The following is a 12,682-nucleotide window of genomic DNA, read 5'->3' on the forward strand; positions in this document are numbered from 1 at the left end:
GTATTTACTGTTATTGTATATCATTTCAGGTTTCTTCTGGTCGTCAGTGGTACTTGCATGCGATCTACACTGTAAGGTCAGCTGACAATGCCAATAGAGGTATCGGCAAGCGCAGTGTGGAAATGCACAGCATTGCAGAAGCACCACAAGAAACGCAACGTTATAAACGTGAACTGGAAGACGTCAAAGAAATAGGCACCGACGGCAAAGGAACAAACATGCACATGATCTCGTTGAACCATACCGATAAAAATTACGTCGGTAACGATTTGGTCCTCGGTGGTGAATATGAAATTAGTCAGAACACGTCGAAAAATCCAGTTCCAGTTGTTCCAATTGTTGCTGTACTTTGCGCGCTGGGTTTAGTTCTTTTAATAGTAATCATCATAGTTGTATTTCAGAGGCGAAGACATAAGCGTAGTTACGAACCAACTAAACCCGTTAGTGTTATAACCCCTAATGGCAATGCCAAGGTGGTAGATATAAATAGATATCAAAATAACGATAAGACAGAAGTATAACTTTTCACAAAGGTGCTCAACTGAAATTTCTTTTTAAAAAGCATTGTATAAATATAATTGTGGGAAAAAAAATAAATTTATTTTAAAGTTTATTTTTTCTAGATTGTCCTTTTAGTTTGTTGTTACGCCTCTTTTTTTTTTTTTTTTTTTCACAGTTGTTCTCTTTGTTTTTAAGTTTCTTTCAGTTTCAAAATTACTTTTTTAATCTGCTATATGCTAGTGTTTATCGTCAACTTGTAAAAACCAATATATTATATTATATTATGTCAATAGATGGCGCTGTCATTCTCTACAGACACTGAAAGAAACTCAAGATTTTTAGAACAAATTCCATGGAGGGTTGTCTTTTTTTTTTATGGCATTCCGAGAACCGGGGTGATTTTTTTTTTAATATAACAAAACCATTTTTTTCTGTTATTTATGTTGGGTGATACATATAAATTTATTCATAATCAATGATATGCCAAATTATGGAATCAATTCGTGAATAATGTGTTGAATTGAAAAAAAAAAAAAACTTTCCCGGTTCTGCATATAGTCATTGTAGGGTACTATTTATTATAAAATATTAAACTTTGCAACTTTTTGCCATTTTTACATCAGCATTTTATCTTCTTTTTAGAATCAATAAACATTGAAAAAAAAAAAGTGTTAAAAAAAAATATAAATAATACAACTTTTGTGGTGGTACAGTACCACCAATAATAACCATATGTTGGAGTACATATTACAAAAGTCTTTTTTATCCTATTTTTCCATTCATTTTAATAAATATTTTAAAAATGATCTATTTGCTCTTTATTTCTGGCGGCACCAGATGCAAGTGCAATTTGTTGCAGGCTTTTCAAATACTTATCAATTTTTTTGATGGCAAATATCACCTGCTTAATCATGATATCTGACAATTGCCAAAAAAAATACTTAATCTTAATCCTCGTCACTTTTAATCTGTGAATGATTATATCACTGGCTTTGCTTGAATATATTTCACATGCGTGATGTTCTCTGTGATATGCATGTTTAATTATTCGTTCGAAGATAAACATGGCCTGCACACTTTTAATACAGGAATTTTCTGAAATCTTTCCTTGTGACTGGCTATTTGAAAGTCTGAAATAAAAAAAACAACTTGGAGTACCTGAACTAGTGTTTGATCTATGAACATCAATCGCAAATATTTGACAAATTTGCAATTCAAAATGGCTGCCAAACTAGGGGTTAACGCTATGGGGTAAATCACAAAGTCATTATTTCCATGGAAACAAGTTCAGATACCCTGATTTTTTTTTTATTCACGCTTCATCATTTATTTGATGTTTGTAGTGTTTTTACATTTTTTACCTATTCTTAATTTTAGAATTTGTAGATAAAAGGTAATCCTACGCTGCCACCTGAGATGTGTTCAAAAGAGGCAATTGTCACTTTTTGAGATTACACAATGGGATCATGATTATCAATCGTTATTAATAGTCTTATTTGTTAGATTAATCCTGTATGCAAATGTTTTGCAAGAGTAAGACCCCTTAGGTACTTGTCTATATGTCCAACCCCCTTAGGTGCATGTCAAATATTTGTCATAATTATTTCAAATTCTAAATATACCGTTTATTTTCAGTGGTTGTCATGACGCAACCAGTCTGCCAATCCCAATTGTTATCAGAGAGCCAATATTGAATGAAAGGGGGTTGGCATCCAAAATTAAATTATTTAAACTTTTTACTGAAAACTATGCTTCCAATTGATAAATGATACTGAAATCATGTATCCTCCTGACGTCAAAACTTAAAGCTTTATTTTCATTAATTGCTTGGTGCTTATTTTTAGTTGTTGATTGACACTGTAAGTCTAATTTTAAGTCTGGCTTGTCGTCACTATGTTGTATATGTATATGTATACGCATGTTTAGATGTTATTATGCTACACTCTGATAGTGAAATGTACTCTGTTAGATAGAAAATACAGCTTTGTTCTAGTGTGCAAATTACAATGATTTGCGTTCTACTGTTACATGTATCCCATAATATTATATTCCTTTGGATGTTGGGATTACAAAGAGATTGGTATTACATGTTACTGCACACCTTTGGACATTGCAATTAAAATGAGATCTGTAATACAAGTTACTGTATTCCTTCGTTTCGTTGGATGTCGTGATTACGCAGTGATTGGAATTACATGTTACTGCACACCTTTGGACGTTGCAATTAAAAAGAGATCTGTATTACATGTTATTGTATTATACACCTTTTGATATTAGATACTTTGTTTATTTCAACATTTACTGCCCACCTATCATGAAATACAATTCAAAATGTGGGTGTGTCCATGCATTGTATTTTTCCAGCGGGTGCTGCTTTTATCTTGATAATAAAAGTTGTCAGCTATCATTCTTGTTGTGTGCGAGTTATTCGGTTTGCTAGAGGATAGTGTGCAGTATACAATTTCAAAAAATATTTCTACCTTAATATGCAGAAGTCCACTAAAAAATGAAAGTGCTTGTTTTGAATTTGTCCGAATTATGAACTAATTTATGGATGTTTATGAAAACACTTGGAAGGATCACCATACTATGATTCCAGATTTTGTTGGTTCCAAATCATCCAAGCACGGTGTACGCTTAAACACAGTCAAAATTATAATTCCTTTGTTAGATTAAAATCCTCTTAATCATCTGAAAGTAATGATATATCCAGCTGTGCAAAATGTGTTTAATCTTGTGTGCATAATCTGTTATATTTGAATAGAGTTTTAATCGCTTTATCATTTTCTCCAATATTCATTTTTAATGAAAATTTCCTGTGTCATCAGTGGTAGTTTATAACGGCCATTGTTGAAATGTGGACACTGAAAGCATAGCATATATGCGCTATACCGACGTACATTACATCACTTGCAAGTGAAAAAAAACGTGTCTCTAAGAGAATCACTGTTAATTTTTATTGCTTTTTCTTGGTATAGGTCGGTAATTGTATGGGTTCTCATAGATTTTAACGTGATACGCAGGACAAGTCAGAGATTCATTAAAACAAAATTGTTGCCATTCGGCTATTTTGAATCCGTTCTAAAAACAAAATCACATGCATCAAGGTTCCTGAAGTTTGATGTTTGGATCCATTCACAATTAGCGACCAGAACAGCAGAATTGCTTAAAATGAATTTTTACCTTAGAAATGGCCGCTATTTGGGCAGCTTGAATCGGATTGCATTTAAAGATGCATGATGTATGTGTTAAGTCTGAATGAAATTGGTCCAGTCAAGTTATTGCTACATACTTATAGAAACATATTTCTAAAGATGCAATAAACTATTATTAGTCCTCGTTAGAACACAATCTGAAAATGGGGACTTATGGATTGGCATCTGTGTGTGTGTGTGTGTGCGTGGTCCAAATAAATTCAAACTTCACACATACACCATACATAATATTATGCATATGCACATCAATTTGATGGCCGAATGGCAGCCATTTTGCACTGAGAAATCATAAAAATCAAGCATTTCTCTGCTGTTTGTAGATGAATTTTGTTCAAACTTGGTATATACATTGGAAATTATGGGACCTTGATGCTCATCATTTTGATTGTCAGATAAGATTCAAAATGGCTGACCGGCTGCCATTTTGTTTTAATGAATGTGGTTCTAGTGCCATATCTCTGACATGCTTTGTTCAATTATGTTCTGATTATGTTCAAATTTTAAATATTCATTATACATCATGTCATAGATATACAGATATATTGGTTTGATGATCTAATTCAAAATGGCCAAATGGTGGACATTTTTGTGCTAAAAAATCATCAAAAATCAAGCATTTCTGGCATTCAGGAACTGGATCTCAGTCGTGTATGGATGGTATTCATTCAAACTTGATACATACTGTACATTAGATATTATGGGTTTCTGATGCACATCATTTAGTTCAGGCGAAGCCTGAAAGGGGAGTACTAGATTTACTTTCTGTTTCATTTTGAAGTTGCTGCAAGTTATCTCTCACATTTTCTCAGGGACTCTGCAGCAGATATCAATGAAACTTGGCAGGTTGAACAAGTATGTGTTACTATATAGGCATGTAAGTGGGTCGTTTTCAAGATTTTCATCCAAAATTACCTCTCTCTACTGCACTGACAGAGCAACTGAGCATGCTCAGAATAATTGATTCTGTTAAATTCAGATTCATGAATTCCTGATTTCAGATTCACAAGTTTTACCAAATGTATTCGAGCGGTAGTGTATACTTTTAAGAACTCAGAACTCAGAACCAATTTCTCAGAACCCAATTTCAAAATAGCTTCCTTATCATGGGAAGTCATCTTTTAGGTTATTATTACCTTACCAAAAAAATATGCAAATTAGCTACATCCAATTATTTCCTTTGATCTCAGCAACCGTTACATGTTACTGTATCCCTTCGTTTCGTTGGATGTTGGGATTACAAAGAGATTGGAATTACATGTTACTGCACACCTTTGGACGTTGCAATTAAAAAGAGATCTGTATTACATGTTATTGTATTATACACCTTTTGATATTAGATACTTTGTTTATTTCAACATTTACTGCCCACCTATCATGAAATACAATTCAAAATGTGGGTGTGTCCATGCATTGTATTTTTCCAGCGGGTGCTGCTTTTATCTTGATAATAAAAGTTGTCAGCTATCATTCTTGTGTGCGAGTTATTCGGTTTGCTAGAGGATAGTGTGCAGTATACAATTTCAAAAAATATTTCTACCTTAATATGCAGAAGTCCACTAAAAAATGAAAGTGCTTTTTTTGAATTTGTCCGAATTATGAACTAATTTATGGATGTTTATGAAAACACTTGGAAGGATCACCATACTATGATTCCAGATTTTGTTGGTTCCAAATCATCCAAGCACGGTGTACGCTTAAACACAGTCAAAATTATAATTCCTTTGTTAGATTAAAATCCTCTTAATCATCTGAAAGTAATGATATATCCAGCTGTGCAAAATGTGTTTAATCTTGTGTGCATAATCTGTTATATTTGAATAGAGTTTTAATCGCTTTATCATTTTCTCCAATATTCATTTTTAATGAAAATTTCCTGTGTCATCAGTGGTAGTTTATAACGGCCATTGTTGAAATGTGGACACTGAAAGCATAGCATATATGCGCTATACCGACGTACATTACATCACTTGCAAGTGAAAAAAAACGTGTCTCTAAGAGAATCACTGTTAATTTTTATTGCTTTTTCTTGGTATAGGTCGGTAATTGTATGGGTTCTCATAGATTTTAACATGATACGCAGGACAAGTCAGAGATTCATTAAAACAAAATTGTTGCCATTCGGCTATTTTGAATCCGTTCTAAAAACAAAATCACATGCATCAAGGTTCCTGAAGTTTGATGTTTGGATCCATTCACAATTAGCGACCAGAACAGCAGAATTGCTTAAAATGAATTTTTACCTTAGAAATGGCCGCTATTTGGGCAGCTTGAATCGGATTGCATTTAAAGATGCATGATGTATGTGTTAAGTCTGAATGAAATTGGTCCAGTCAAGTTATTGCTACATACTTATAGAAACATATTTCTAAAGATGCAATAAACTATTATTAGTCCTCGTTAGAACACAATCTGAAAATGGGGACTTATGGATTGGCATCTGTGTGTGTGTGTGTGTGCGTGGTCCAAATAAATTCAAACTTCACACATACACCATACATAATATTATGCATATGCACATCAATTTGATGGCCGAATGGCAGCCATTTTGCACTGAGAAATCATAAAAATCAAGCATTTCTCTGCTGTTTGTAGATGAATTTTGTTCAAACTTGGTATATACATTGGAAATTATGGGACCTTGATGCTCATCATTTTGATTGTCAGATAAGATTCAAAATGGCTGACCGGCTGCCATTTTGTTTTAATGAATGTGGTTCTAGTGCCATATCTCTGACATGCTTTGTTCAATTATGTTCTGATTATGTTCAAATTTTAAATATTCATTATACATCATGTCATAGATATACAGATATATTGGTTTGATGATCTAATTCAAAATGGCCAAATGGTGGACATTTTTGTGCTAAAAAATCATCAAAAATCAAGCATTTCTGGCATTCAGGAACTGGATCTCAGTCGTGTATGGATGGTATTCATTCAAACTTGATACATACTGTACATTAGATATTATGGGTTTCTGATGCACATCATTTAGTTCAGGCGAAGCCTGAAAGGGGAGTACTAGATTTACTTTCTGTTTCATTTTGAAGTTGCTGCAAGTTATCTCTCACATTTTCTCAGGGACTCTGCAGCAGATATCAATGAAACTTGGCAGGTTGAACAAGTATGTGTTACTATATAGGCATGTAAGTGGGTCGTTTTCAAGATTTTCATCCAAAATTACCTCTCTCTACTGCACTGACAGAGCAACTGAGCATGCTCAGAATAATTGATTCTGTTAAATTCAGATTCATGAATTCCTGATTTCAGATTCACAAGTTTTACCAAATGTATTCGAGCGGTAGTGTATACTTTTAAGAACTCAGAACTCAGAACCAATTTCTCAGAACCCAATTTCAAAATAGCTTCCTTATCATGGGAAGTCATCTTTTAGGTTATTATTACCTTACCAAAAAAATATGCAAATTAGCTACATCCAATTATTTCCTTTGATCTCAGCAACCGTTACATGTTACTGTATCCCTTCGTTTCGTTGGATGTTGGGATTACAAAGAGATTGGAATTACATGTTACTGCACACCTTTGGACGTTGCAATTAAAAAGAGATCTGTATTACATGTTATTGTATTATACACCTTTTGATATTAGATACTTTGTTTATTTCAACATTTACTGCCCACCTATCATGAAATACAATTCAAAATGTGGGTGTGTCCATGCATTGTATTTTTCCAGCGGGTGCTGCTTTTATCTTGATAATAAAAGTTGTCAGCTATCATTCTTGTGTGCGAGTTATTCGGTTTGCTAGAGGATAGTGTGCAGTATACAATTTCAAAAAATATTTCTACCTTAATATGCAGAAGTCCACTAAAAAATGAAAGTGCTTGTTTTGAATTTGTCCGAATTATGAACTAATTTATGGATGTTTATGAAAACACTTGGAAGGATCACCATACTATGATTCCAGATTTTGTTGGTTCCAAATCATCCAAGCACGGTGTACGCTTAAACACAGTCAAAATTATAATTCCTTTGTTAGATTAAAATCCTCTTAATCATCTGAAAGTAATGATATATCCAGCTGTGCAAAATGTGTTTAATCTTGTGTGCATAATCTGTTATATTTGAATAGAGTTTTAATCGCTTTATCATTTTCTCCAATATTCATTTTTAATGAAAATTTCCTGTGTCATCAGTGGTAGTTTATAACGGCCATTGTTGAAATGTGGACACTGAAAGCATAGCATATATGCGCTATACCGACGTACATTACATCACTTGCAAGTGAAAAAAAACGTGTCTCTAAGAGAATCACTGTTAATTTTTATTGCTTTTTCTTGGTATAGGTCGGTAATTGTATGGGTTCTCATAGATTTTAACATGATACGCAGGACAAGTCAGAGATTCATTAAAACAAAATTGTTGCCATTCGGCTATTTTGAATCCGTTCTAAAAACAAAATCACATGCATCAAGGTTCCTGAAGTTTGATGTTTGGATCCATTCACAATTAGCGACCAGAACAGCAGAATTGCTTAAAATGAATTTTTACCTTAGAAATGGCCGCTATTTGGGCAGCTTGAATCGGATTGCATTTAAAGATGCATGATGTATGTGTTAAGTCTGAATGAAATTGGTCCAGTCAAGTTATTGCTACATACTTATAGAAACATATTTCTAAAGATGCAATAAACTATTATTAGTCCTCGTTAGAACACAATCTGAAAATGGGGACTTATGGATTGGCATCTGTGTGTGTGTGTGTGTGCGTGGTCCAAATAAATTCAAACTTCACACATACACCATACATAATATTATGCATATGCACATCAATTTGATGGCCGAATGGCAGCCATTTTGCACTGAGAAATCATAAAAATCAAGCATTTCTCTGCTGTTTGTAGATGAATTTTGTTCAAACTTGGTATATACATTGGAAATTATGGGACCTTGATGCTCATCATTTTGATTGTCAGATAAGATTCAAAATGGCTGACCGGCTGCCATTTTGTTTTAATGAATGTGGTTCTAGTGCCATATCTCTGACATGCTTTGTTCAATTATGTTCTGATTATGTTCAAATTTTAAATATTCATTATACATCATGTCATAGATATACAGATATATTGGTTTGATGATCTAATTCAAAATGGCCAAATGGTGGACATTTTTGTGCTAAAAAATCATCAAAAATCAAGCATTTCTGGCATTCAGGAACTGGATCTCAGTCGTGTATGGATGGTATTCATTCAAACTTGATACATACTGTACATTAGATATTATGGGTTTCTGATGCACATCATTTAGTTCAGGCGAAGCCTGAAAGGGGAGTACTAGATTTACTTTCTGTTTCATTTTGAAGTTGCTGCAAGTTATCTCTCACATTTTCTCAGGGACTCTGCAGCAGATATCAATGAAACTTGGCAGGTTGAACAAGTATGTGTTACTATATAGGCATGTAAGTGGGTCGTTTTCAAGATTTTCATCCAAAATTACCTCTCTCTACTGCACTGACAGAGCAACTGAGCATGCTCAGAATAATTGATTCTGTTAAATTCAGATTCATGAATTCCTGATTTCAGATTCACAAGTTTTACCAAATGTATTCGAGCGGTAGTGTATACTTTTAAGAACTCAGAACTCAGAACCAATTTCTCAGAACCCAATTTCAAAATAGCTTCCTTATCATGGGAAGTCATCTTTTAGGTTATTATTACCTTACCAAAAAAATATGCAAATTAGCTACATCCAATTATTTCCTTTGATCTCAGCAACCGTTGAGCTTATTTCGTTTATATTTGGTAGGATTACACCTTGACACGAGTAGATGACAGTAATGACCACGCCCTCCCAAAAATATGCAAATTATATCAATGCAGTTATTTGCTTCTATCTCTACCACCACCGTGTCGATTTTGTTCATATTTGGTAGGATTACACCTTGGCACGATTGGATGTGCTTTTGGCATAATGACCACACCCTCCCAAAAATATACAAATTAGATCATTGCAGTTATTTGCTCTTATCCCAGCAACCATTGGGCCAATTTAGTTCATATTGGTAGAATTACACCTTGGCACGATTAGATGTGCTTTTGGTAATAATGACCACACCCTCCCAAAAATATGCAAATTAGATCATTGCAGTTATTTGCTCTTATCCCAGCAACCATCGAATCAATTTGGTTCATATTTGGTAGGATTACACCTTGACACGAGTAGATGTGCTTCTGACAGTATGACCACGCCCTCCCAAAAATATGCAAATTAGATCAATGCAGTTATTTGTTGCTATCTACTCCACCAGCCTGTCGATTTTATTCTTATTTGGTATGATTACACCTTGACACAAGTAGATGTGCTTCTGACAGTAATGACCACGCCCTCCCCAAAATATGCAAATTAGATCAATGCAGTTATTTGTTGCTATCTACTCCACCACCGTGTCGATTTTATTCTTATTTGGTATGATTACACCTTGGCACGAGTAGATGTGCTTTTGGCAATGATGACCACACCCTTCCAAAAATATGCAAATTAGATCTATGCAGTTATTTGCTCTTATCCCAGCAACCATTGGGTCAATTTGGTTCATATTTGGTAGGATTACACCTTGACACGAGTAGATGTGCTTCTGATGACAGTAATGACCACACCCTTCTAAAAAATATGCAAATTAGATCAATGCAGTTATTTGCTCTTATCCCAGCAACCATTGGGCCAATTTAATTCATATGTGATAGGATCACACCTTGAAATAAGTAGATGTGCTTTTGGCAATAATGACCACGCTGCCCAAATTATACGTACTTGCTCTGAAAACATACATGTAGCTTCTACAATTGCTTAACAATTAACAGATGTTGTTCTATGTACAATGAATAATAAATAATAAACCTTACTGTGTTAATAACAAATTGTATTTGACAACATGAGAATGATTCTGATCCCAGTGGTGATGTTGAAACAAACCCATGTCCTGGTAATATACTAAGACCTGAATTAACAATGAAGTCATGTACATCAAGGTTCATTCAGATTTATGAGTGCAGTTTCTTGAGCAAGTATACATGTTTAAAAAATAGTTTTGTTGTACTTGTGTACTCTGAGATTCTGAACATGGGTCAGTGGAAGTTTTCAGTTGTCAGTACAAAACTAGATTATGGGAAATCACTTGATGATGAGTTGTTCCCACATAGAGTACATATTCATTCACCTGTTTGCAGATGTTCCTTGTACTACTTTAACGGGGACTGTGACATTTCATGTCTTGTGTTTTTCAGATCGAATTAAAAATGACTGACTGGCAGCGATTTTTTTTTCAATGAATGTGGTTCTAGTGCCATATCTTTGAAATGCTTTGGCTGATTTCATTAGTCCCGACGAAGTCTGAAAACGGGGACTATTAATTTGGGTTCGTTCCGTCCGTCCGTCCGTCCGTTCATCCGTACGTACGTCCGGAGCTATATCTCGGACACCCATTGACTGATTTCATTCAAACTTAACATGAAGACAATACATAATGTCTTGCATATGCGCGTCAAGTTACTTTATGATCGGAGAAAATATGGGCGACTGGCGGCCATTTTTGATGTAAAATTTGCAGTTTCTCGGAGATGACTGGGCCTATTTGGATCAAAGTTGGTATGATGATCATACATATTGGGTTATAGGTGCACGTCATATTTTTTTCGTGATTTGTGATCTGACTGACGGCCATTTTGTTTTTCATGATACCCATGCCTACTTTTCCATGAATGCAATGAACATTTCTGTTATAAATTTTGTACAAAGACAGTATACCAATAGATACATTGTCAGCATCCTCTATTTTATATTTTTGTAATATTACTTCAAACCATGCAAATGGAAGTATGCATAGAATCATGGGAAGAAATGGTGTGCATTGCCGTGTGATAACTGTCATAAAGGTGATTGACAGGTCATACTTGTTTTCAACTCTGGAAGGACAGTGAAATCTGCCAGGTGTGCTTGTAATTTACATAACAAAGGGTGTTTACAACTTTGGACGGAGTCTTGGAATCTACCAAGTGAGCTGTTATTTGAATAACAAAGGATGTTTATGATCTACTGAATTGTCTACGTGACCCGGCTGCTAGCAAGATCACACTCTGATTGGTTTATGTGGAAACCCAGGTGGTGAGACTGAATCATGCCTATAAATTGGACAGACTCGGGACAGTTCGTGTCGATCATTTCAACTTGGTATCCAGTGTGTTTGCTGCTACGGTATTGTTTGGCAAGTAATACAGGCTACAACCATCCTTCTGTGAGACTTGTATGAACTGCTCTGCGATCTCCTGCTTTCAGCGGTGCCCTCCAGAATAACTGCGTTCCTCTGCAAGCAAGACTCCCGTATTTCTTTGTTATTGTGTTACAGAAGCCATTGACTGTCGTCCTATATTACATCCTGGAACTGTGAGTTATCACCAATGCACACTTCCCTAAGCAATCCCCTATTTTAGTGACTTTATTTATTGTATTGTTATGTGCTTTATTTCTTGTAATTATTTTAAGAGGTATTAAACCCAATGTCTAATTCTCGTGTAGAAGCACTAAATCATGATTTTTTACAAATCCGTCTCCTATTAATGGTTTCAATATAATCTCAATGACTTCATCAGCATTAAATTGATATGTCAGATCACAATCTTGGACGGGGACTGTCATTAACAATGACTCGTTAGAATTAAATCGCCACAATGTTTAATATAAACACTGATGTTATTTCAGATGACTATTGAAAGAATTAAAATGGCTTGCAGCTGCACTTGTTTCAAAATGCAAAGTAAGTTTTAAAATGAAGCTAGTTTGCTGTGTGGAATGAGTGCACAATAGTCAATTTCCAGTGGATATAATTTGCATACGGTATCTGTGATTAGAATATTCACTCGCCGATCAGAGATATGAAAGTTGCTGACTATGATACTATGAGATACCTAAACTTGAAGCAGTTTGTTGAATTTTGGCTGCATCGAACGAGCT

General features: G+C 34.7%; 1 protein-coding gene across 1 annotated transcript in view; it reads left to right on the forward strand.

Annotated features, from left to right (window-relative positions):
• Positions 1 to 2,908, forward strand: part of LOC100368129 (extracellular matrix protein 3-like) — an 88,511-nt gene extending 85,603 nt beyond the window's left edge. Inside the window, exon 23 of the mRNA XM_085497793.1 lies at positions 30 to 2,908. Within this exon, the coding sequence (XP_085353919.1) occupies positions 30 to 521 (492 nt within the window). The 3' untranslated portion in view covers positions 522 to 2,908. The remainder of the gene's footprint in view (positions 1 to 29) is intronic.
• Positions 2,909 to 12,682: the final 9,774 nt, after the last annotated feature.

The sequence above is a fragment of the Saccoglossus kowalevskii genome, chromosome 4, assembly GCF_978046115.1.
Source record: "Saccoglossus kowalevskii chromosome 4, keSacKowa6.1, whole genome shotgun sequence".
Taxonomy (NCBI): domain Eukaryota; kingdom Metazoa; phylum Hemichordata; class Enteropneusta; family Harrimaniidae; genus Saccoglossus; species Saccoglossus kowalevskii.